Source organism: Rhinopithecus bieti, unplaced genomic scaffold (genome assembly GCF_001698545.2).
Source record: "Rhinopithecus bieti isolate Rb0 unplaced genomic scaffold, ASM169854v2 scaffold_19939, whole genome shotgun sequence".
Classification (NCBI taxonomy): domain Eukaryota; kingdom Metazoa; phylum Chordata; class Mammalia; order Primates; family Cercopithecidae; genus Rhinopithecus; species Rhinopithecus bieti.
Window position 1 is genome coordinate 3,409,050 of NW_016810019.1, and position 23,801 is coordinate 3,432,850.

The 23,801-nt window shown below is 41.0% G+C and overlaps 1 protein-coding gene across 1 annotated transcript in view; it reads left to right on the forward strand.

Moving 5' to 3' along the window:
• Positions 1-23,801, forward strand: part of NEDD9 (neural precursor cell expressed, developmentally down-regulated 9) — a 201,891-nt gene that overhangs the window by 77,237 nt on the left and 100,853 nt on the right. Inside the window, exon 2 of the mRNA XM_017891162.1 lies at positions 896-1,059. Coding sequence (XP_017746651.1) covers positions 1,048-1,059 — 12 coding nt within the window. The 5' untranslated portion in view covers positions 896-1,047. The remainder of the gene's footprint in view (positions 1-895; positions 1,060-23,801) is intronic.

The following is a 23,801-nucleotide window of genomic DNA, read 5'->3' on the forward strand; positions in this document are numbered from 1 at the left end:
AAATAAATAAATAAATAAATAAATAAATAAATAAATAAATATGAGGGTTTTTCTAAGAATATACATCCCAGCTATAACCTACAAATACATACACACACACACGCCATCTCAAAACAGCCTTCCAGCTGCAAGATGTTGAAAGAGAAGTGAAAAATTGGCCAATACTAACTCACCGAAAGCCCAGTCCATGTTTTTCCCAAAAAAATCAAATTCTGGGCTTTGCATCTAAGCTATTTAAAAGCCACATTTCCAAAACACTAGTTTTTCTCCTTTTCTGGAAACAAAAAAAGCGTATGGCTCCAGTGACCTTCACAAGCTGCTGGTAAGAGGTAGAGTCAGGCACATCTTGTGGCTTCAAAATGATAAAAGCAGTAACATATTAAGTTGGTTTAAGGGGGATGGTGAGGCCACAGGGATGGGAGAGTAGAAAACTATCAGTGAAATCGATGACAAGACTAAAACTGTAGGTTACAGGCAAGGAAATTTCACTCTCACCTCTACTATCCATACAAAACACCTGGCAAACATCTACCCATCTCTTAAGACTCCATCCAAGATTGACCTTCTTCCTTTGTATACTCACCGGATCCACTGCACATTTGACCCAAAATGATGTAACATTTTATTGTGCTGCATTTTTTTGTTTATTCAGTGAGACTGTGGGATCCTTGAGGACGTTACTATAGTTTATGTGTCTTTGAAGTTCCAACTAAAGCATAGTAAGAACCCCATAAATGCTTTCTTTGATTGCATGAATGAATGGATGATGGGATTCCATTCACGAGACTATGGATTTGGCTTTTCCAACTGCTCTGATGCAATCCTTAAATGATGACAAACATCTCAATTTTTTTCAGAGTTTACCAACCTTTCCATCTCTATCTCCTGTTTTCAGATTCAGTAAGCTGTGAGGTCCGTAATGTCAGACACTGGCAAACATCACGTGTTCTTCAAGTAGAGTTATGAAAACGAAGAAACTGGTTGGAAGAATAAAACATCGGAATTGTCCTTTCCAAGATCCAGAGCTGCAACTTTCCTTGGGGGAAAATGTGGACAAGGGTGAGTACTGATAGAAAAAAACAGACAATCTGTGATTCCCCTTTTCCAGTTTGCTCAGCTTAAAGCCCCTGCAATAATAATAAAACAGTGGGGAGTATTTTGCTGGGTTTTTTTTTGTTTTGTTTTGTTTTGGCATACATGCCTGCAACTAACATTTGGGGAAAATACTGTTAAGTTTAGACTGCCAGATTTTGCTTTGTTAAGTGAATTTCTTACATGGATACACTGATGCCCACAGGGCATCCTCTTCCATCCAGAAATCTCTGGGGAAGCAGTCTTCTGGGATGCAGATTGATTATTCCAATTATCATAATAGTGCCTGAGCAAGCCTGGAAGTTATACCCACTGAACTACTCATTCAGAAGCTGATTGCCCAGGTTTGGAAATAGCCAGTTCTTCGGTGCCTTGTTTCTCTGTTTGCCAGTCACCTTTAAACCATTCAACTTCCATTCGGCCATTCCTCAAGAAAATCAGCTTGGCCTGGGGTACAGTGTAGGATTAAAATAATCAATTTTTCTATCTAACCAAGGCTTCCTAAAGGTGTTATGAAAATTTATAGAAGAAATGATACGTAATTTTACCTATTAGTTGGCCTCTAAAGGAGGTAGGCGTCGTCACATGGCACAGTGGCAATGAGGGTCACAAAGATCTGAGTTTTGGTCCTTGCTGTTCTGTTTAGTGGTAGAGTTGACCTTAAGCCGGTGACCTGACCCTTTTGAATCTCTGTTTCTGCGTTTATAAAATGGTGGCAGGAAGATTATTCAGAGGATAAAATGAGAAAAGGCATATAGAGTAATTCGTGCTCAAAAAAAAAAGGTGAATTCCCTTATCTGTTGAGATTGATCGACTGTTTTCTGTATCTCAGAGAATCAACCATCAACTGCACACAAATGAAAAAGCTCTGGGCACCACATCAAGCCAAGGGCAGCCCCATCTCCTTTCTGGGGAAAGATTCCAAGTTAAATATAACGAGAAATGTTTTCTTTAAATAATTTGATAAGCAACAAAAGGATTTCCCTGGAAGGCATTAAATACAAGTTTGACTGTCATATCACAGTGATTTTTTTAAATTATACTTTAAGTTCTAGGGTACATGAGCACAACGGGCAGATTGGTTACATAGGTATACATGTACCATGTTGGGTTGCTGCACCCAACAACTTGTCATTTGCATTAGGTATTTCTCCTAATGCTATCCCTTCCCCAGGTCCCCACCCCCCAACAGACCCCTGTGTGTGATACTGACCGCCCTGTGTCCATGTATTCTCGTTGTTAAATTCCCACCTATGAGTGAGAACATGTGGTGTTTGGTTTTCTGTCCTTATGATAGTTTGCTTAGAATGATGGTTTCCAGCTTCATCCATGTCCCTGCAAAGGACATTAACTCATCTGTTTTTATGGCTGTATAGTATTCCATGGTGTATATGTGCCACATTTTCTTAATCCATACTATCACTGATGGACATTTGGGGTGGCTCCAAGTCTTTGCTATTGTGAAGAGTGCTGCAATAAACATACATATGCATGTGTCTTTATAGTAGCATGATTTATAATCCTTTGGGTGTATACCCAGTAATGGGATCACTGGGTATTTCTAGTTCCAGATCCTTGAGGAATTGCCACACTTGTCTTCCACAATGGTGGAACTAATTTACACTTCCAGCAACAGTGCAAAAGCATTCCTATTTCCCCACATCCTCTCCAGCATCTGTTGTTTCCTGACTTTTTAATGATCGCCATTCTAACTGGTGTGAAATGGTATCTCATTGTCGTTTTGATTTGCATTTCTCTGATGACCAGTGATGATGAGCATTTTTTCATGTCTGTTGGCTGCATAAATGTCTTCTTTCGAGAAGTGTCTGTTCATATCCTTTGCCCACTTTTTGATGGGGGTGTTTATTTCTTGTAAATTTGTTTAAGTTATTTGTAGATTCTGGACATTAGCCCTTTGTCAGATGGGTAGACTGCAAAGATTTTCTCCCATTCTGTAGGTTGCCTGTTCACTCTGATGATAGTTTCTTTTGCTGTGCAGAAGCTCTTTAGTTTAATTAGATCCCATTTGTCTGTTTTGGCTTTTGTTCCCATTGGTTTTGGTGTTTCAGTCACGGTCTTTGCCCATGTCTATGTTCTGAATGGTATTGCCTAGGTTTTCTTCTAGAGTTTTTATGCTGTTTAAGTCTTTAATCCATCCTGAGTTAATTTTTGTATATGGTGTAAGGAAGGGATCCAGTTTCAGCTTTCTGCTTTCTACATATGACTAGCCAGTTTTCCCAGCACAATTCATTAAATAGGGAATCCTTTCCATATTGTTTGTTTTTGTCAGGTTTGTCAAAGATCAGATGATTGTAGACGTATGTTGTTATTTCTGAGGCCTCTGTTCTGTTCTACTGGTCTAAATATCTGTTTTGGTACCAGTACCATGCTGTTTTGGTTACTGTAGCCTTGTAGTATAGTTTGAAGTCAGGTAGCATCATACCTCCAGCTTTGTTCTTTTTGCTTAGGATTGTCTTGGCAATGCGGGCTCTTTTTTGATACCATATGAACTTTAAAGTAGTTGTTTCCAATTCTGTGAAGAAAGTCAGTGGTAGCTTGATGGGGATGGCATTGAATCTATAAATCATCTTGCTCAGAATGACCATTTTCATGACATTGATTCTTCCTATCCATGAGCGTGGAATGCTCTTCCATTGGTTTGTATCCTCTTTTATTTCGTTGAGCAGTGGTTGGTAGTTCTCCTTGAAGAGGTCCTTCACATCCCTTGTAAGTTGAATTCCCAGGTATTTTATTCTCTTTGTAGTAATTGTGTATGGGAGTTCACTCATGATTTGGCTCTCTGTTTGTCTATTGTTGGTGTATAGGAATGCTTGTGATTTTTGCACATTGATTTTGTATCCTGAGACTTTGCTGAAGTTGCTTATCAGCTTAAGGAGATTTTGGGCAGAGATGATGAGGTTTTCTAAATATACAATCATGTCATACACAAACAGAGACAATTCCTCTTTTCCTAATTGAATACACTTTATTTCTTTCTCTTACCTGATTTCCCTAGCCAGAACTTCCAACACTATGTTGAACAGGAGTGATGAGAGAGGGCATCCTTGTGTTGTGCCAGTTTTCAAAGGGAATGCTTCCAGTTTTTGCCCATTCAGTATGATATTGGCTGTGGGTTTGTCATAAATAGCTCTTATTATTTTGAGATACACCCCATCAATACCTAGTTTATTGAGAGTTTTTAGCATGAAGGGCTGTTGAATTTTGTCAAAGGGCTTTTCTGCATCTATTGAGATAATCAGGTGGTTTTCGTCATTGGCTCCGTTTATGTGATGGATTACATTTATTGATTTGCATATGTTGAACCAGCCTTGCATCCCAGGGATGAAGCTGACTTGATCATGGTGGATAAGCTTTTTGATGTGCTGCTGGATTCAGTTTGCCAGTATTTTACTGAGGATTTTTACATCAATGTTCATCAGGGATATTGGCCTAAAATTCTCTTTTTTTGTTGTGTCTCTACCAGACTTTGGTATCAGGATGATGCTAGCCTTATAAAATGAGTTAGGGAGGATTCCCCCTTTTTCTATTGATTGAAATAGTTTCAGAAGGGATGGTACTCTTTGTACCTCTGATAGAATTCGGCTGTGAATCTTTCTGGTCCTGGCCTTTTTTTTGGTTCGTAGGCTATTAATTATTGCCTCAATTTAAGAGCCTGTTATTGGTCTATTCAGAGATTCAACTTCTTCCTGGTTTAGTCTTGGTTGGATGTATGTGTCCAGGAATTTATCCATTTCTTCTAGATTTTCTAGAAGGTGTTTACAGTATTCTCTGATGGTAGTTTGTATTTCTGTGGGGTCGGTGGTGATATACCCTTTATCATTTTTTATTGTGTCTATTTGATTCTTCTCTCTTTTCTTCTTTATTAGTCTTGCTAGCAGTCTATTTATTTTGTTGATCTTTTCAGGAAACCAGCTCCTGGATTCATTGATTTTTTTGAAGGGTTTCTTGTGTCTTTATCTCCTTCAGTTCTCCTCTGATCTTAGTTATTTCTTGCCTTCTGCTAGCTGTTAAATTTCTTGCTCTTGCTTCTCTAGTTCTTTTGTGATGTTGGAGTGTCGATTTTAGATCTTTCCTGCTTTCTCTTGTGGGCATTTAGTGCTATAAATTTCCCTCTACACTGCTTTAAATGTGTCCCAGAGATTCTGGTATGTTGTGTCTTTGTTCTCATTGGTTTCAAAGAACATCTTTATTTCTGCCTTCATTTCATTACTTACCCAGCAGTCATTCAGGAGTGGTTGTTCAGCTTCCATGTAGTTGTGCAGTTTTGAGTGGCTTTGTTAATCCTGAGTTCTAATTTGATTGCACTGTAGTCTGAGAGACAGTTTGTTGTGATTTCTGTTCTTTTACATTTGCTGAGGAGTGTTTTACTACCAATTATGTGGTCAATTTTACAATAAGTATGATGTGGTGCTGAGAAGAATGTATATTCTCTTGATTTGGGGTGTACAGTTCTGTAGACGTCTATTAGGTCCGCTTGGTCCAGAGCTGAGTTCAAGTCCTGGATATCTTTGTTAACCTTCTGTCTCATTGATCTGTCTAATGTTGACAGTGGGGTGTTGAAGTCTCCCATTATTATTGTATGGGAGTCTAAGTCTCTGTAAGTCTCTAAGGACTTGCTTTATGAATCTGGGTGCTCCTGTATTGGGTGCATATATATTTAGGATAGTTAGCTCTTCTTGGTGAACAGATCCCTTTACCATTATGTAGTGGCCTTCTTTATCCTTTTTGATCTTTGTTGGTTTAAAGTCTGTTTTATCAGAGACTAGAATTGAAACCCCTGCTTTTTTTTTGCTTTCCATTTGCTTGGTAGATCTTCCTCTATCCCTTTATTTTGAGCCTATGTGTGTCTTTGCACATGAAATGGTTCTCCTGAATACAGCACATCGATGGGTCTTGACTCTTTATCCAATTTGCCAGTCTGTGTCTTTTAAATGGGGCATTTAGTCCATTCACATTTAAAGTTAATATTGTTATGTGTGAATTTGATCCTGTCATTATGATGTTAGCTGGTTATTTTCCTGTTAATTGATGCAATTTCTTCATAGTGTCAATGGTCTTTACCATTTGGCATGTTTTTGCAGTGGCTAGTACCAGTTATTCCTTTCCATGTTTAGTGCTTCCTTCAGGTGTTCTTCTTGTAAGGCAGGCCTGGTAGTGACAAAATCTCTCAGCATTTGCTTGTCTATAAAGGATTTTATTTCTCCTTCACTTATGAAGCTTAGTTTGGCTGGATATGAGATTCTGGGTTGAAAATTCTTTTCTTTAAGAATGTTGCATATTGACCCCCACTCTCTTCTGGCTTGTAGGGTTTCTGCCAAGAGATCTGCTGTTAGTCTGATGGGCTTCCCTTTGTGGGTAACCCGACCTTTCTCTCTGGCTGCCCTTAACATTTTTTCCTTCATTTCAACCTTGGTGAATCTGACAATTATGTGTCTTGGGGTTGCTCTTCTTGAGGAGTATCCTTGTGGTGTTCTCTGTATTTCCTGAATTTGAATGTTGGCCTGCCTTGCTAAGTTCAGGAAGTTATCCTGGATAATATCCTGAAGAGTGTTTTCTAACTTGGTTCCATTCTCCCCGTCACTTTCCAGTATACCCATCAAATGTATATTTGGTCTTTTCACATAGTCATATTTCTTGGAGGCTTTGTTTGTTTCTTTTCATTCTTTTTCCTCTAATCTTGTCTTCTCACTTTATTTCATTAATTTGATCTTCAATCACTGATTTCCTTCCTTTCACTTGATCGAATAGGCTATTGAATCTTGTGCCTGTGTCACAAAGTTCTCATGCTGTGGTTTTCAGCTCCATCAGGTCATTTAAGATCTTCTGTACACTGTTTATAATAGTTAGCCATTCATCTAACCTTTTTTCAAGGTGTTTAGCTTCCTCGCAATGGGTTAGAACATGCTCCTTTAGCTTGGAGAAGTTTGTTATTACCGACCTTCTGAAGCCTGCTTTTGTCAACTGGTCAAACTTATTCTCTGTCCAGTTTTGTTCCCTTGCTGGCAAGGAGTTGCGATCCTTTGGAGGAGATAAGGCACTCTGTTTTTTGGAATTTTCTGCTTTTATGCTCTGGTTTCTCCCCATCTTTGTGGTTTTATCTACCTTTGGTCTTTGACGTTGGTGACCTACAGAGGGGTTTTGGTGTGGATGTCTTTTTGTTGATGTTGATGCTATTCTTTTCTGTTTGTTAGTTTTCCTTCTTACAGACCCCTCAGCTGCAGGTCTGTTGGAGTTTGCTGGAGGTCAGCTCCAGACCCTGTTTGCCTGGATGTCACCAGCAGAGGCTATGGAACAGCAAATATTGCTGCCTGATCCTTCCTCTGGAAGCTTCGTCCCAGAGAGGCACCAACCTGTTTGAGGTGACTGTCGGCCCCTACTGGGAAGTGTTTCCCGGTCAGGCTACACAGGGGTCAGGGACCCGCTTGAGGAGGCAGTCTGTCCATTCTTGGAGCTCGAACGCCATGCTGAGAAAACCACTGTTCTCTTTAGAGTTGTCAGACAGGGACATTTAAGTCTGCAGAAGCTGTCTGCTGCCTTTTGTTCTCCTATGCCCTGCTCCCAGAGATGGAATCTATAGAGGCAGTAGGCCTTACTGAGCTGTGGTGGGCTCTGCCCAGTTCATACTTCCCGGTCTCTTTGTTTACACTGTGACACTTTGTTTACTCAAGCCTCAGCAATGGTGGATGCCCCTCCTGCTGTCAACCTGCAGTGTCACAGGTTGATCTCAGACTGCTGCACTAGCAGTGAGCAAGGCTCCATGGGCATGGGACCCACTGAGCCAAGCACAGGAGAGTATCTCCTGACCTGCCAGTTGCTAAGACTGTGGGAAAAGTGTAGTATTTGGTCAGGAGTGTACCATTTCTCCAGGTACAGTCTGTCACGGCTTCCCTTGGCTAAGAAAGGGAAATCCCCTGACCCCTTGTGCTTCCCGGGTGAGGCAACGCCCTGCCCTGCTTCAGGCCTCCGTGGGCTGCATCCACTGTCCAACCAGTCCCAGTGAGATGAACCAGGTACCTCAGCTGGAAATGCAGAAATCACCCATCTTCTGTGTCGATCTTGCTGGGAGCTGCAGACCAAAGCTGTTCCTATTTGGCCATCTTGGACAATAGCCCACTCACTGGTTTTAAGGTCAAGGTAATGACCTCTTAAAAATCCTCCCTAGTACTAGATTCTATGGCAAAATTCTGTCACAGAACTGGATACTTCAGAGATTTCCACCAAACCAAATTAGTAATCCAAACTGGAACAAACTATATTTATTTGTGAATCCTCAATCCATTCAATACAAATACCAATTTCTCTATGACTAGTGAAACAAAAAATGTCTCTCTTCTCATTTTTTATACCTACTCAACCAGCATTACTAAATTGAGACCAAAACAGTGAGAGACAGGGAGAAAAAACATTCCCTGAAGCAAGTCAGTATTTCATTCCAGCTGTATCTCTGCAATTAACATTAGCTCTATGGTATTTCCAATACATGCTGAGCCTCAACTTTTGGAAATCTAGACCTAAAAAACATAATTTCACCACCTAAAATTTTTAATTTGCTTTAGAATTATCTATGTTGCATCAAAAAGTCCTTTGAAGTCTTTAATTCCATTACTTATGAGTGATTTTTCCGCATTATTAAACTTTAACTTTTCATACACACAGATACACACACACACACACACACACACCACTTCACACTACACATATGTATATTTCTACTGCTGTTTTTCAGGTAGGATGCTGGTTAAAAATATGGATTGGGGCCGGGTGCAGTGGCTCACGCCTATAATCCCGGCTCCTTGGGAGATCAAGGTGGGCAGATGATTTGAAGTCAGGAGTTCGAGACCAGCCTGACCAAGATGGTGAAACCCCTTCTCTACTAAAAATAGAAAAATTAGCTAGGTGTAGTGGTGCGCACCTATAGTCCCAGCTACTCGGGAGACTGAGGCAAGAGAATTGCTTGAACCCCAGAGGCAGAGGCTGCAGTGAGCTGTGATTGCACCACTACACTCCAGCCTGGGTGACAAAGCAAGACTCTGTCTCCAAAATGAAAAGAAAAGAAAAATATGGACCGGAAGCCATACTGCCTGGTTTGAATCTCAGTCCTGCCTCTATCAAGTAATAGGGCCTTGAACAAGTTATTAACCCTCTTTGTGCCTCACTTTCTTCACCTACAAAATGAGAATGAGAATAGTACCTACCTCGAAGGGCTTGTGATGATTAAATATGCATGTTGCTCGGAATTGTGTTTGGCACCTACTAAGCCCTCAATAGAAGCTTCCTGAGTTTTATAACACATAAAAAGTCAAGTCAGTGCAGCCAAAAGAAATCATTGAAGGAGATGAGAGATGCAGAGCATAAGGAAAGGCCTGGTGGGAGAACGGGCCTTGGGAATCTGGATGGGGCTAGACTTGGTTGCTCACCTGAGCTTCCTTAAGCTGTGAATTTTCTGGTTCCAGAGGTGACAATGAAGACATCATGAGTGAGGGCATGGACAGAAAAATTCACTGGGGAAGCCTGTGCTAAACTCATAAATACTCTTAAAATTAAACCCCTTACAAGAAGCCTCAACAAATAAAAGCAAGCCCTGAGGGAACTGCACTAATATCAGTGTGAGGAGGAAGGCAGAGAGGTCTCCTCACACCTGGAGAGCTGTCCTTGGCTGCAGAGAGGCTGGCACCCTGCAGCATTCTTTTCCCAGGATGGTTCTGTTTTATTTCATTTTCAAAGAGCTGGTAGTTAAACATTTACCAATGCTCCACTGGAGACAATAAAGGATAAAGGAACTGGCTCAGAAAAAATGAAAACCTAAAAAAAAATTAAACTACAAAGCTTTTTCACCTTTGAATTAGGGCAGGAAGCCAGCAGCCAGACATAGCATGTTACAGTTTATCTAAAGAAAAGAAAGCTAAATTGACTGGGCGTGGTGGCTCATGCCTATAATCCCAGCTCTTTGGGAGGCCGAGGTGGGTGGATCACCTGAGGTCAGGAGTTCAAGACCAGCCTGGCCAACATGGTGGAGCCCTGTCTCTACTGAAAATACAAAAATTAGCCAGGTATAGTGGTGTGCACCTGTAATCCCAACTACTCGGGAGGCTGAGGCAGAAGAATCACTTGAACTTGGGAGGTGGAGGTTGCAGTGATCAGAGATCATGACATTGCACTCCAGCCTAGGCAAAAAGAGTGAAACTTCGTCTAAAAAAAAAAGAAAAAGAAAAAAGGCCAAACCATATCCTTGCTTCACAGAGGACCAGAAAGTGTTGACTGACAGAATTTGAAAAATTACAGGGGGGACACGGTGACTCATGCCTGTAATTCCAGCACTTTGGGAGGCCGAGGTGGGAGTATCACCTGAGGTCAGGAGTTTGAGACCAGCCTGGGCAAGATGGCGAAACCCTGTCTCTATTAAAAATACAAAAATTAGCCGAGCATGGTGATGTGCACCTTTAATCCCAGCTACTCTGGAGGCTGAGGCAGAAGAATGGCTTGAACCCGGGAGGTTAAGGCTGCAGTGAGCCCAGATCATGCCACTGCACTCCAGCCTGGGCGATACAGCGAGACTGTCTCAAAAAAAAAAAAAAAAAAGAAAGAAAGAAAATTTTGTCATTCTTTCTCACTAAATACAAGTTCACTGCAGGTCCAAAGTACTGATCCACACCATGTATTTAAATCTGCCCCAGGTTTGTGGTAAATGCTGTAAACAGAGAGATGTGATGGAGAGAGATAATGCATACTCCTTATCACCTCTCTAAAAACATGATTATCCTGACATATTGTCTAGAATATGAAAACACTATCTAGTGAGAATTACCATCCTGTTTCATTATACTTAAAAGAGAATTTAACCTGTTCAGATTTCTGAGTTGTTCCTTAACTATAAAAATGAAAGAATCAGGATCAAAATGAAGAACCTCTAAATCCGCCTATTGTATCCGCTTCGGCTGCCATGACAAGGTATCACAGAATGGGGGCTTAAACTACAGAAACTTATTCTCTCACAGTTCTGGAGGCTGGAAGTCCAAGATAAGGTGTCCACAGGGTTGATTTCTCCTGAAACCTCTCTCCTTGGATTGTAGACCTTCGTCTTTTCCCTGTGTGGTCTTCCCTCTGCTTGGCTGTGCCCTCATCTCCTCTTCTTATAAGGACTCCTGTCATATTAGATTAGGGCCCATCCATGTGACCTCATTTTAACTTAATTACTTCTGCGAAGACCCTATCTCTAAACACAGTCACATTCAGAGTTCCTGGGTGTTAAAGTTTCAACATGAATTTGGGATGGAGGTCGCAATTCAGTCCATCACATGCCTAATGTGAGTGTAATGCATCTACAGGGACAATTTGATTGAACACCACAGGTTGCATTCCCAGAGAAGCAAATTTTGAGATGGAGATTGGCATGCCGGAAGTTTGTGGAGAGTGCTCTTGGGAAACTGTTAAAGCAGCAGAAGAAGCAGGATTAGGCAGAAGAAGAAGTTGAAATCAGGATAAAGGCCCCAGCAAGTCACAGAGGCCCTCCAAAGCTGGGATGTCCTTCCATGTTGTCTGAACTGAGGCAAGGTAGTTGGAAGTTTATACCTCTTCCTGGACAGTCACTGCAAGCAGGCCACCCCAGGGAGGAGGCATGCTGTGCCTCAGCTGGGGACAATCTCAAGAGGGGACTCTGCAGTAAGCTGCTAGGTGCCAACCCTTCCATAGCTGACAGAATGATTGACTACTCAGCCTGAAGTGGGTCTCAGGTCTTGGACCCCAGTGTCCACTACAAATCTGAAATTTACTCTCCTCAAGTGAGTGGAAGGACTTACCATTGTCTTCTTAAGAAACTTCTCACACCCTACAGAATGGGAGAAAATATTTGCAAAACATCCATCTGATAATAGGTTAATAGCCAGAAAAATATAACGCACTTATACAATAAAAGCAAGAAAACATAACCTGGCTAAAAAAAAAAAAATGGGCAGAGAACCTGAATAGACATTTGTCAAAAGAAGACATACAAAATGGCCAAAAGGTACATATAAAGGTGTGCAACATCACTAATTGTATTAGTCTGCTCTCACTTCTAATAAAGACCTACCCAAGACTGGGTAATGTATGTAGAAAAAGAGGTTTAATGGACTCATGGTTCCACATGACTGGGGAGGCCTCACAACCAATGCAGGAGGCAAAGGAGGAGCAAAGGCACGTCTTTCATAGCAGCAGGCAAGAGAGCTTGTGTAGGGGAACTGCCCTTTACAAAACCATTGATCTTGTGAGACTTGTTCACTGCCACGAGAACAGCGCAGGAAAGACCCGCCCCCATAATTCAATTACCTCCCACCAGGTTCCTCTCACAACATGTGGGAATTATGGGAGCTACAATTCAAGATGAGATCTGGGTGGGGACACAGCCAAACCATATCACTAATCATCAGGGATATGCAGATCGAAACCATAAAGAGATATCATCTTACCCCAATTGGCTATCATCAAAAACACTAACAAGTGTTGTTGAGGATATGGAAAAGGGAACCCTTGTATACTGTTGGTAGGAATGTAAACTGGTATATTAGTTTGTTCTCACATCACTATAAAGAACTACCTAAGACTGGATAATTTATAAAGAATAGAGGTTTGATTGGCTTACAGTTCTGCAGGCGTTACAGGAAACATGGCTGCAGAGGCCTCAGGAAACTTAGAATCAAGGCAGAAGACAAAAGGGAAGTCAGCACATCCTATATGGCTGGAACAGGAGAGGGAGAGAGCAAAGCGGGGAAGTGCTACACACTCTCAAACAACCAGATCTCATGATAACTCACTCACTATCACGAGAACAGCAAAAGGGAAATCCACCCGATGATCCACACTCCCACCAGACCCCTCCTCCAACACTGAAGATCACAATTCAACATGAGATTTGGGTGGAGACATAGAGCCAAACCATATCAGCTGGTATAGTCATTATGGAACACAGCATGGAGGTTCCTCAAAATTGAAAAATACAGTTGTCAATTGTCATATGAACCAGTAACTCCACTTCTGGGTATATATCCAAAGGAAATGAAACCAGTACCTCAAAGAGTTCTATGCACCTCCATGTTCACTGCAACATTATTCACAATAACCAGGATATAGAATCAAACTAAGTGTTGATTTGATTCCATTAATAAATGAATGGATAAAGAAAATGTGATACACACACACACATACAGACACACACACACATACAGACACACACACACACACACACACAATGGAATTCTATTCAGTCTTGAAGAAGAAGTAAGTCCTGTCATTTGTGACAACATGGATGAACCTGGAGGACATTATGCTGAGTGAAATAAGCCAGGCACAGAAAGACAAATACTGCATGATCTCACATTATATATGGAATCTAAAAAGTCAGACTCATAGAAGCAGAAAGTAGAATTGTGCTTACCAGGGGTTGGGGGACTGGGAGGATTGGAAAGATGTTGGTCAACGAGTACACTTTCAGTTACAAGATGAACAAGTTTTGGGAATCTAATAAATAACATGGTGATATGGTTAAAAACACCATATTTAATAAATACTTGAGACTTGCTACTACAGTGGATCTTAAATGTTCTCAGCACACACACACATAGACGGTCACCGTGTGAGGTGACAGATATGTCAATTAGCTTGGTTGTGGTCATTATTTCACAATGTATACGTATATCAAAGCGTTATGTTGTACACTTTAACTGTATACAATTTTTATTTGTCAAATATGCCTCTATAAAGCTGAGTGGGGGGCATAGAAAACAAAGACATTTCTCACAATATCTCTCAGTAGATCAAAGGGTAACACACTATGAACTCGAAAATATTTGGCCCAAACCTGGGCTGCTAACATGGGTTAGTGGAAAAAGTGCACTGTGGAGCCAGAAAGGTCTGGGTTCAAATCTCTACCTTGCTGTTTGCTAATAATCCTTAACCTCTCTGAACCTCCAAAATGAATATAATAATACCAATCTTATTGGACTGTTGCAAGAGTTAAACAACAACAAAAAAACAACCACAGATTTAGATTGTCTAGCAACAACCCTTGACACAAAGAAGGCATTTTAAAAGCGTTTGTTCCCTTCCCCTTTTTGCAGCAAATAGTTCATTGCGGTGACTGATTACAAACTAGAAGTGTTTCTCAACTTAAAGTGGTTTCTCAAGTATGTGACTGGAACCACCTGTACAGATTGTTAAACTACAGATCCCTGGACCCCACCCTGCTCTTAGTGAATCTAGCTCATGGGTTCTAGGGTGGAGCCCAGGAATGTATAATTTTAGCAAGTTCCATGGATGTTTCTGATACCCAGAAAACCATGAAGCCCTTTGCTTGAGGCTGAGCTCAGTAAGAATATTCATTATATTAGAGCCCAGGGAGGTCTGTGCTTAGAGGATGCCTGAGGACATTTGCACCTCCCTCCTTGTCATGAGTTCTGCGGATGTACATCTCCACATCACATCACAGAGACCACTGCCCCTTGTGTAAATACTGTGTATTCTAAAGCCAAAACATGCTAAATCACATCAGTTATAGACTCAAACCCATTCTCCTTTTTGAGATGTCATTTTATTGAGTTATAAATTACCACTAAAAGGCAATTTTGTGCAGACAGGAATTTTATTGGAGGATGCAGATCCCCTGAGCTTGTCTGGAAAATGAGAAGCATATTCAAAGATGAAGTATCCTGCAGGTGGAAGAGTCATTGGGCCTGCAAACGGGCATGTCTGGATAGAGATTTAACTTTTTCATTTAAACCAAATAAAACGGAGCCCCCCCACCCAGATGGCATTGCTGAAAGCTTTCTGGGTTTGATTATGGGTCACAAAGTCCCGCTGCACTGCAGAAATTACACTGTCAAGAAGACGCTGACCAAGGTCCAGAAAATAAACAGGAGCTGAGATGCAGAAAGTGACCTCGAAGCTTAAACAGGCTTTCCCAGGCCTACCAGACGCTTTTCTTGATTTAACGCCGGGTCATGTGGTTTTTCAGTGTTTTCTGTGGCTTTCTTTTCCCACAGATGGGCCTCACTTCTTCTAAAATATAAAGTTTTGGGAGTTTCTTGAAAATGGCACTTTCACTCAGTAAAAATAAGTCTAGATGAAAATCTTACCTTGGGAATCCATTCTGAAGAAGGATTAAAGTAAGTCTATTTTCCCCAAACGATCAATAGCCACCCAGACCTAATCACTTTTATATGATGAAAAAGATTCTGGAAGCAGCACAGCAAAAATATGACAATGACAGAGAACTCAAAGGTAACCCTGTACTCACCATCTCCATGCAAACATCACAAGTGTGGGGATAGGTAAACCCTTTAGGTGGAGATCTATGTTGCTAATAACAAGACATTCTGAGTTCTCTTCTTATTAGTGAGAGAGACTTCCATGACCATTTCCCCATACTTTGCCTTTATTCTTTTCTAAGAAACTATTTTTCCAGGTTTGACCAGGGTGCTGTAACCCACAGAGGCACTGTTATGCCGAAACTACACATCCCTATCCATTAAGTATTATCCAACTCCCACTCAGGTTTTTACTGGCTCATTTAGAGAAGCACCTTTGAGTACAATATCCAATTAAACAGTAGATTTACATGGAGTGCTTCCTGCTCGTGTTAAAAATCTCATTCTATTTCTGCCCTGTGCTCTGCCATCCCCTAGATACACAGAATTCTGGACGCAGTAGAGCACTTTCATGAGGATAGTGCTGTGGTGAACCGCAGTAGCAAGGAAATCGTACAAGCTCAGCATCTCAGCACAACACACTGTTCTCACTCGTGGGCCAGTCAGGGACTCTCCCAGACAGCTGACCTCGGGGATCTGGGCCTCTTCCATCATGGGGCTCCAGTATCTCAGGGTCTTTCACTTCCAGCATGTTAAACACTCCCTCTTCTTCAAGAGGGAGGGTGTGGGACATTTTAGGGAGCAGGCTGGAAAGCAGGGTACATCACTTCCACTGGCACTCTATCGTCCAGCACTCAATCACATCATCAGTATAAATCCGAAGAAAGCAGGGAGATAGAAGGAAGAGCACAGCTGCTGGGAGTGCCTGCCTTGGAGAGACGTTAGCTGCCCCTTTCTTTCAACCCCCTTTTAAGGTTTTGCAGTTGAGGCAACTGAGACCCGGAAGACATGTTACCCACAGCTAGTCAGTGACAGCCCAGTTCGGTGTTCACCAAAGGGCCTGTTGCCCATCCCTATTAATTCCAATTAATGGATAAAAGGGTTCATATGGTCTCAAGGTACAGTTGGAGCTTTGTTTCCTGTTCTTCTATCCAGGACTCCAGGGTGAGGAGGAATATGACTACCCTGCTGCAAAACCAGCAGTTCCAGGGCAATGCCTCTTGGTCTGGGAGCTGGACAGATGAATACTTCAAGGAGCAAGTGCCAGTAGCCAACCCTAATTACAGGAAATGCTTCTTGGCTCCTAAGGGATATAAAATTACTTGGGGGAAAGTCAAGGAAAATAGAAACAGAATACCCCATAATGCTTTATTTGGAGGCCAGAAGTCACCTACTAAGACTTGTATTTTGTGTTTCATTCTGTCAAGATAGCTTAAAAGGTGGAGACAGCGTTTCGGGGGAGTGAAGGTCTGGATGGTATCAGCCTGACTTGCAAGCGTCGCTGTGGTTCATGAAAACATATGTCTTGAAAGGTTGTCCTCCTCGCAATTCCGAGCAAATGTGAGAAACAACAGAGGTTTCCAACAAACACCTGCTAAAGAATGAGGAAATGGACATAGGCAAATAGGCCAATGGAGTCTCCTTAACGGATTCTTAAGGCTGTCTGGAGGAGGTAATGCTAGTGGAAAGAACTCCTGTGTGAAAACCTTCATGCATCTTTGCCCCCCTGGAACCGTCTACACCAGTGCTAATGGAGCAGTTAGTTACATACCTATTTTTTTAAACTCTGATTTTACCATTACGGAGGTTATATACTGATAGGATTTTTTGCCTAAATTTTTAAATTTCCACCTGGAGATCTGGCATTGAATAATTAAAGGCTGCGTGTTGTTCCTCTTATTCTTAAGGATCTTGGACAAATTATTTAATAGTCTGAGATCTCCTTCTCTCCTTCCTTATCCTCCCCACCCCGACCTATAACAGCTAGGAAGAGAAAATAAATACAAATAATATCTGCCGGCTGGGCGCGGTGGCTCACGCCTGTAATCCCAGCACTTTGGGAGGCCGAGGCGGGCGGATCATGAGCTCAGGAGATCAAGACCATCCTGGCTAACACGGTGAAACCTCGTCTCTACTAAAAATACAAAAGATTAGCTGGGCGTGGCGGGCGCCTGTAGTCCCAGCTACTCAGGACGCTGAGGCAGGAGAATGGCATGAATCCAGGAGGTGGAGGTTGCAGTGAGCCAAGATCGTGCCACTACACTCCAACCTGGGCGACAGAGCGAGACTCCGTCTCAAAAAATAAATAAATTAGTTAATTAATAAAATAAAATCTGCCATTTGACTGCAAAGTATGGTGCTGATTTAACCTAAATATTACCACATAAAATCAAACAATAATAATAGAAAATAGATTTATAGCAGTACCAGAATTATATTACTTAATTTGGCTGTCTTTTCCCAAAATATAATCACACTTCCTAGATTTTACAGATCAGATATAAAAGAGTACAATGGAAGAATTCAATGATATGTGCTTTTATTGTTCAGTTTTTCATCTCAAGCTCTACTTTTCAAGCTAACTGTTCCACCTCTTCAAAAAATGTTTGTTCTTGTGAGCCAGAAATATTGTATCCATTTTATTAACAGCCTGTTTGAAGCCAATAAGATGAATGGGTTTGCTGAGTATAGGTTAGTTTATGGCAAAATCTGGAACCAAATCAATGGCAGGAGAGGAGAGGCAAGCTGGTTAGATAGCCCCAAAGGACTTGGAAGTAAGGAAACTTTCAGAGTTAAATTAGCAAAATGCATACATTCAATACATACACACTAGTGAAACAAAATGGCTGCCATTAGCTAATTATGGAAGCCAATAAATCATCCATCTATCTGTGAAATAGAAGAGTGTGGGAACTTCTTAAACTTCAGTCCTACTGATCCAGGGTATAGTAATGAGGAAGATGAGTATATGGTTGTAAGTCAGTGAGCAGAATGCCAAGTGGCTGCATTGTGCCTGATTGAATGAAAGGTATGTGAACAGAAGGGGTTGGTCAGCCAAGGAAGCAGGAAAGAGGGAGAATCAGAGGGTCAGAAAGGCCTTCTGGATGGCATAGTCCTTGGACATGGAAGCATCTAAGAAAAACATAGTCTTGGCAGTATTGATCAAAAGTATTACGGTTCCCTTTATGAGATGTTCCCTGTTGTGAGCCTCAAGCCATTGACAGCACCATTCTAAGGTCTATTAGGAGCACTTGTTCTGATCCTGTGGACACCAAGCAACCTTGTGATAATTTGACTCCTCATGTAGTGAGACTATTGGCAGCTCTGCCTCAACACATTCTGGTCTACTTGTCAGTTGTATAGAGTATTTTAAACTAATTTAATTATATCTGACATGGTGTGCTGACTCCACCCTAAGAATGCCAACAAAATAACTTTTATGAGCCTAATAGACCTTAGACCAGGGTGTACTTTTTAAGGTAAACACCACCCTACGGCGTGCAGCTAGACAGGCAGTAATGTTGCCCAGCAACACCCCAGGCCACACGCCATACTCCTCTTGAACTGTGGCTGAACCAGCCTGTGTAATTTTGACTGAGCCACGTGTAAAGTAAAGATCAGGATGTTCTAACAACATGACCACCTCTAGTGATCTGACCAAACAATTGGCATATCACAAGCCAGGAGCAGTCTGCAGAGTGGTGGGATGGAAAGAACCTAAACCATTTAACAGGCCATGTGCTGATTTTCAGTTGTACCTGGGACCCTGCCATAGACAGCTTCATCAAAGATATCAGTACTGTTGACAGAGTAATGTTTTCCAGGTTTTATACCACCCTACTTAGTTGCAGTAACTGTTAGGTGATAAAGACAGTGACAGCTCATTACAAAATTCAGCTTCCAGAAGCTGGAAGGTTAAGTGACACTTCTTACCTGCTGGGTGATGGGTTAGTGTCTTAGCCTTATCCCTTTGCTACTCTCTGCCCCCAACTCCAACCCCATCTGGAAGCTTGTGCACTTGAGGCAGTAGATTTCACACAAAACCAAGTCAGAAGGTTTTACAACAGAACATTAAATAGGAATGTGTAGGAAAAGTACGTAGAGGAGAATGGATGAAGGGGATGAAGAATATTGCCTAAAAACTCAAGAGCATTATCTGTAGCCCCTATAACACTTTTTATTTGTGTGTTGTGTATGTGTGTGTGTGTGTGGATTTGTGCACTACTATGCCTTCATACCAGCTTGTCAGAAATGTATAAACCTATGTCCATAGACATTAACTACTTTTTTGTTTTGTTTTGTTTTGAGACAGTCTCACTCTGTCACCCAGGCTGGAGCATAGTGGCACGATTTCAGCTCACTCCGACCTCCATCTCCCAGGTTCAAGCAATTCTTCTGCCTCAGCCTCTTGAGTGGCTGGGATTATAGGCACATGTCACCACGCCTGGTTGATTTTTGTATTTTTAGTAGAGACGAGGTTTTGCCATGTTGGCCAGGCTGGTCTTGAACTCCCGATATCAAGTGGATCTGCCCACCTCGGCCTCCCAAAGTGCTGAGACTAAAAGCGTGAGCCACCGTGCCCAGCCTACTTGGCTTCTTTAAACAGCTTTATTGAGGCATAACTGACATACAATAAACTATACATGTTTAAAATATAAATTATTTTAATCTGTAATTATACCTTTTTTTAAAAAAAATTGTGTGAGCCCAACCAGATAACCATGAAAAGTTCCATATTAATGACAATTGTACTAAATAGAGAAGCCTCCACTTAAAGTAAATTTTGATAATATTGACATATATATACACTGGTGGAACCATTGCCAAAACCAAGATAACAAACACATCCATCACCTCCAGAAGTTTTCTCACGCCCCTTTGTAGTCCCACCTCTGCTGCTTCCTACCCCCATCCCCATTCCTAGGCAACCATTAATCTGCTTTCTGTCACTATACATCGGTTTGGATATACCAGAAAATTATATAAATGATGCATCTCTTATATAACCTTTTTCTGGCTTCTTATACTCAGAATAGTTACTTTGATTTGTATCTATGTTGTAATATGTATCAATAGTTCATTTATTTTCATTATGGCTGAGTAGTATTCTTCATATGGATGGACCACAGTGTGTTCATCCATTCACCTTTGATAGAGATTTGGTTTATTCCCAGCTGGGGGCAATTAGAAATAAAATTCTAAAAACATTATAAAAGGGTTTGTATGGCATAGACTTTCTTTTCTCTTGGATAAAAACCTAAGAATCAGTGACTAGATTATATGATCAGTGTATTCCTAACTTCTTAAGAAACTGCCTAACTGTGTTCCCATCACCAGTGTTTGAGAGTTCCAGTTCCTCCACATCCTTGCCAACACATTTTATGGTCAGATTTTCTTTCTAATTCTTGCCTTTCTAATAGGTATGTGGTGGTACCTTCTAGTAGCTTTACTTTGCATTTCTCTAATGCCTAATGATGTTGGGCATCTTTTCATGTACTTATTTGTCATCTGTGTATGTCCTCGTCAATAAAATGTCTGGTCAAATATTTTGTCCATTTTCTATTTGGGTTGTTTGTTTTCTTATTATACAGTATTGAGAGTTTCTTATCTATTCTGGCTACAATCACTTTGTCAGATTTATATATTGTAAACATTTGCCTCCAGTGTCTGGCTTGTCTCCTTATTCTAATAACAATATCTTTAGAAGAGCAGATGTTTTTAATTTTTATGAAGTCCTATTTATTAGTTTGCTCTTTTACAGATTATGCTTTTGGTGTGGTAACTAAGAAATCCTTGCCTACCCAAAGTCACAAACGTTTTCTCTTATATTTTTATAGTTTTAGGTTTTATATTTATTTCTGATCCACTTTGAATTAATATTTATATAATGAAAGGTATGAACTGAAGTGCACTATTTTGTTTCCTGATATCCACATGTACTAGCACCATTTGTTGAAAGAACTGTTCATCTGCTAAAGTTTCTCTGTGCCTTTGTCAAAAGTCAGTTGTCCATATAGATGTGTAGGCCTATTTCTATTCCGTTGATCTATTTGTCAATCTTTAAGCCAATATCACATTGTCTTGATTAGTATAGTTTTGCAATTCTTGAAGTCCAGCGATATTAATCCTCCATGTTTGTTCTTCTTTTATAAAGATTTTTGCTTTTGAGGATTTTTGTTTTGCTTTTGTTTTGCTGTTCTAGGTCCTTTGTGTTTCTATATGAAACTCAGAATCGATTTGTTTATTTCTATGAAAAAAAAGCCTACTGGGCTTTTGATTGGGTGATATCAAAACTATAAATCAATTTAGGAAGAACTGACATCTTACCAATATTAAGTCTTTGGATTCATGAGCACATTATATCTCTCCATTTATTTATATCTTCTTTAATTTTTCTCAACAGTGGTTTTATGGTTTTTGGTGTACAGAGAACTGTAAACATTTCTCAGTATCAGACTGTCAGGAAAATGATCAATTTCCCCTTCAAGACTGACAAGCTAAAGGCACCAGAGGCTTAGGCTTCTTACAGCAACACAATGCAGGGACTATAAAAAGGAAACGATAGCACCTATTTCCTAAAGTCATGAATGTTAAGTGAGTTTAACATTTATGCAGTTTAACATAGCACCAGTTGTGAAGGCAAACTGCCTGGGTTCAAATCCCAGCTGCACCACTTATAACTGAATGGCCTTGGGAAACTCACAGTCTCTCTAGAACTCAGTTTTCTGATCAGCTTAGTGCAGAAAATACAGGCACCTCCCTCAGAACAGTCTTCATAAGAATAAAATAAGCTCACTAAAGACTTAGAACTATTCTTGTCATATAACTAATAAATATTAGTTATTATATTAATATATAAATGTTAGTAATTTTTATATTATATTTATTACATGAATATATAAATATTAGCAATCATTGATTTTCATAGCACTTAACATAGTATTTGGAACATAATGAGTATCCAATAAAGGGTAGATATTATTTGCTTATGTAGCAAACTAGACCACCTGGTTAACACCTTCAGGTATGCTTCTCAACTGTTTTGAATAATCGAGGCTGAACTGAATTTGCTGGAAGTAGGTTTTTTTTTTTTTTTTTTTTTGGAGACAGAGTCTTGCTCTGTCGCTCAGGCTAGAGTGCAGTGGCACAATCTCAGCTCACTGCAACCTCCGCCCCCGGGTTCATGCCATTCTCCTCCCTCAGCCTCCCTAGTAGCTGAGACTATAGGCGCCCACCACCAAGCCCAGCTATTTTTTTTTTTTTCTATTTTTAGTAGAGACGGGGTTTTACCGTGTTAGCCAGGATGGTCTCAATCTCCTGACCTCGTGATCTGCCTGCCTCGGCCTCCCAAAGTGCTGGGATTACAGGCATGAGCCACTGCATCTGGCCAGTAGGTTTGTTCTTAAAAGGCCTGACCCTGAATAGGAACATTCCATTCTTTGGATGCTGTGTTTAAGATGCTATGTCAGACATCTCTGTGCAGGATCTCACCATGATAGGCAAATCTCCACCACAATTAGCTTTACTAGTGGCTTCCTTAATCTCACTCTGGCCTATCTTGGGGGTCTAAAACCCTGGAGGAGATTGTATGAATTATATTTCCTCATTGCTCCTGCAATCGTTAGAGAACCGACATTTTCATAAGGATGCATCTACACTAACCCTGGCCCTTGCTCTAGAGTAAAGAAGTGACCAGATCACCTCTCATATAAACTAGACTGGTTTTATGTTGTGATATGATTTCCAAACCCAGGAAGACTCTGCATGCCTCTCATCACTCACCACTACTATCCTCCACCCTTGCACACACACACACACGTGAACTCTCCCTCCTGGCTTGGTGACACAAACTGTCTAATTGGAAATCCATTTCTGTGCTTGCTGACTTTGTTCCCTATAAAAACACGAATTACCTTTGAAGGAAAACCAATCATTAACCTTTGTGTGTAGGAGACGGTATTAAAGTAATAGAAAGAGAAAAGAATTCAAGATTCAAGAAAGAGGCATTCAAGATTATTAGATCCCAAATCTTTCCTCTTTTGCAAGAGGAGGTTGCCATGGTCATTAAAGCCATGGCACTGGGTGAGGTCATCCATGTGGTGACTATTGCTAGAGAGGAAAACTCTGGAATCTAATCATCTCAAATGCCTTTTTCCCTTCTCTGGGGGGAACCAAGATTCTCCTCAAGTTCCGTGATCTACAATAACAGGATGGCATTTGAGCCATTCATTCATTCATTCATTCAGCAAATCCTCACCACCCTCTCACCATGGTCAGGTATTGTTTTAAGAGCAGGGGATGCCTGTAATCCTGGCACTTTGGGAGGATGAGGCGGGCGGATCACGAGGTCAGGAGATCGAGACCATCCTGGCTAACATGGTGAAACCCCATCTCTACTGAAAATACAAAAATAAATTAGTCGGGTGCGGTGGCAGGCGCGTGTAGTCCCAGCTACTCGGGAGGCTGAGGCAGGAGAATGGCATGAATCCAGGAGGCGGAGCTTGCAGTGAGCCAAGATCGCGCCACTGCACTCCAGCCTAGGTGACAGAGTGAGACTCCATCTCCAAAAAA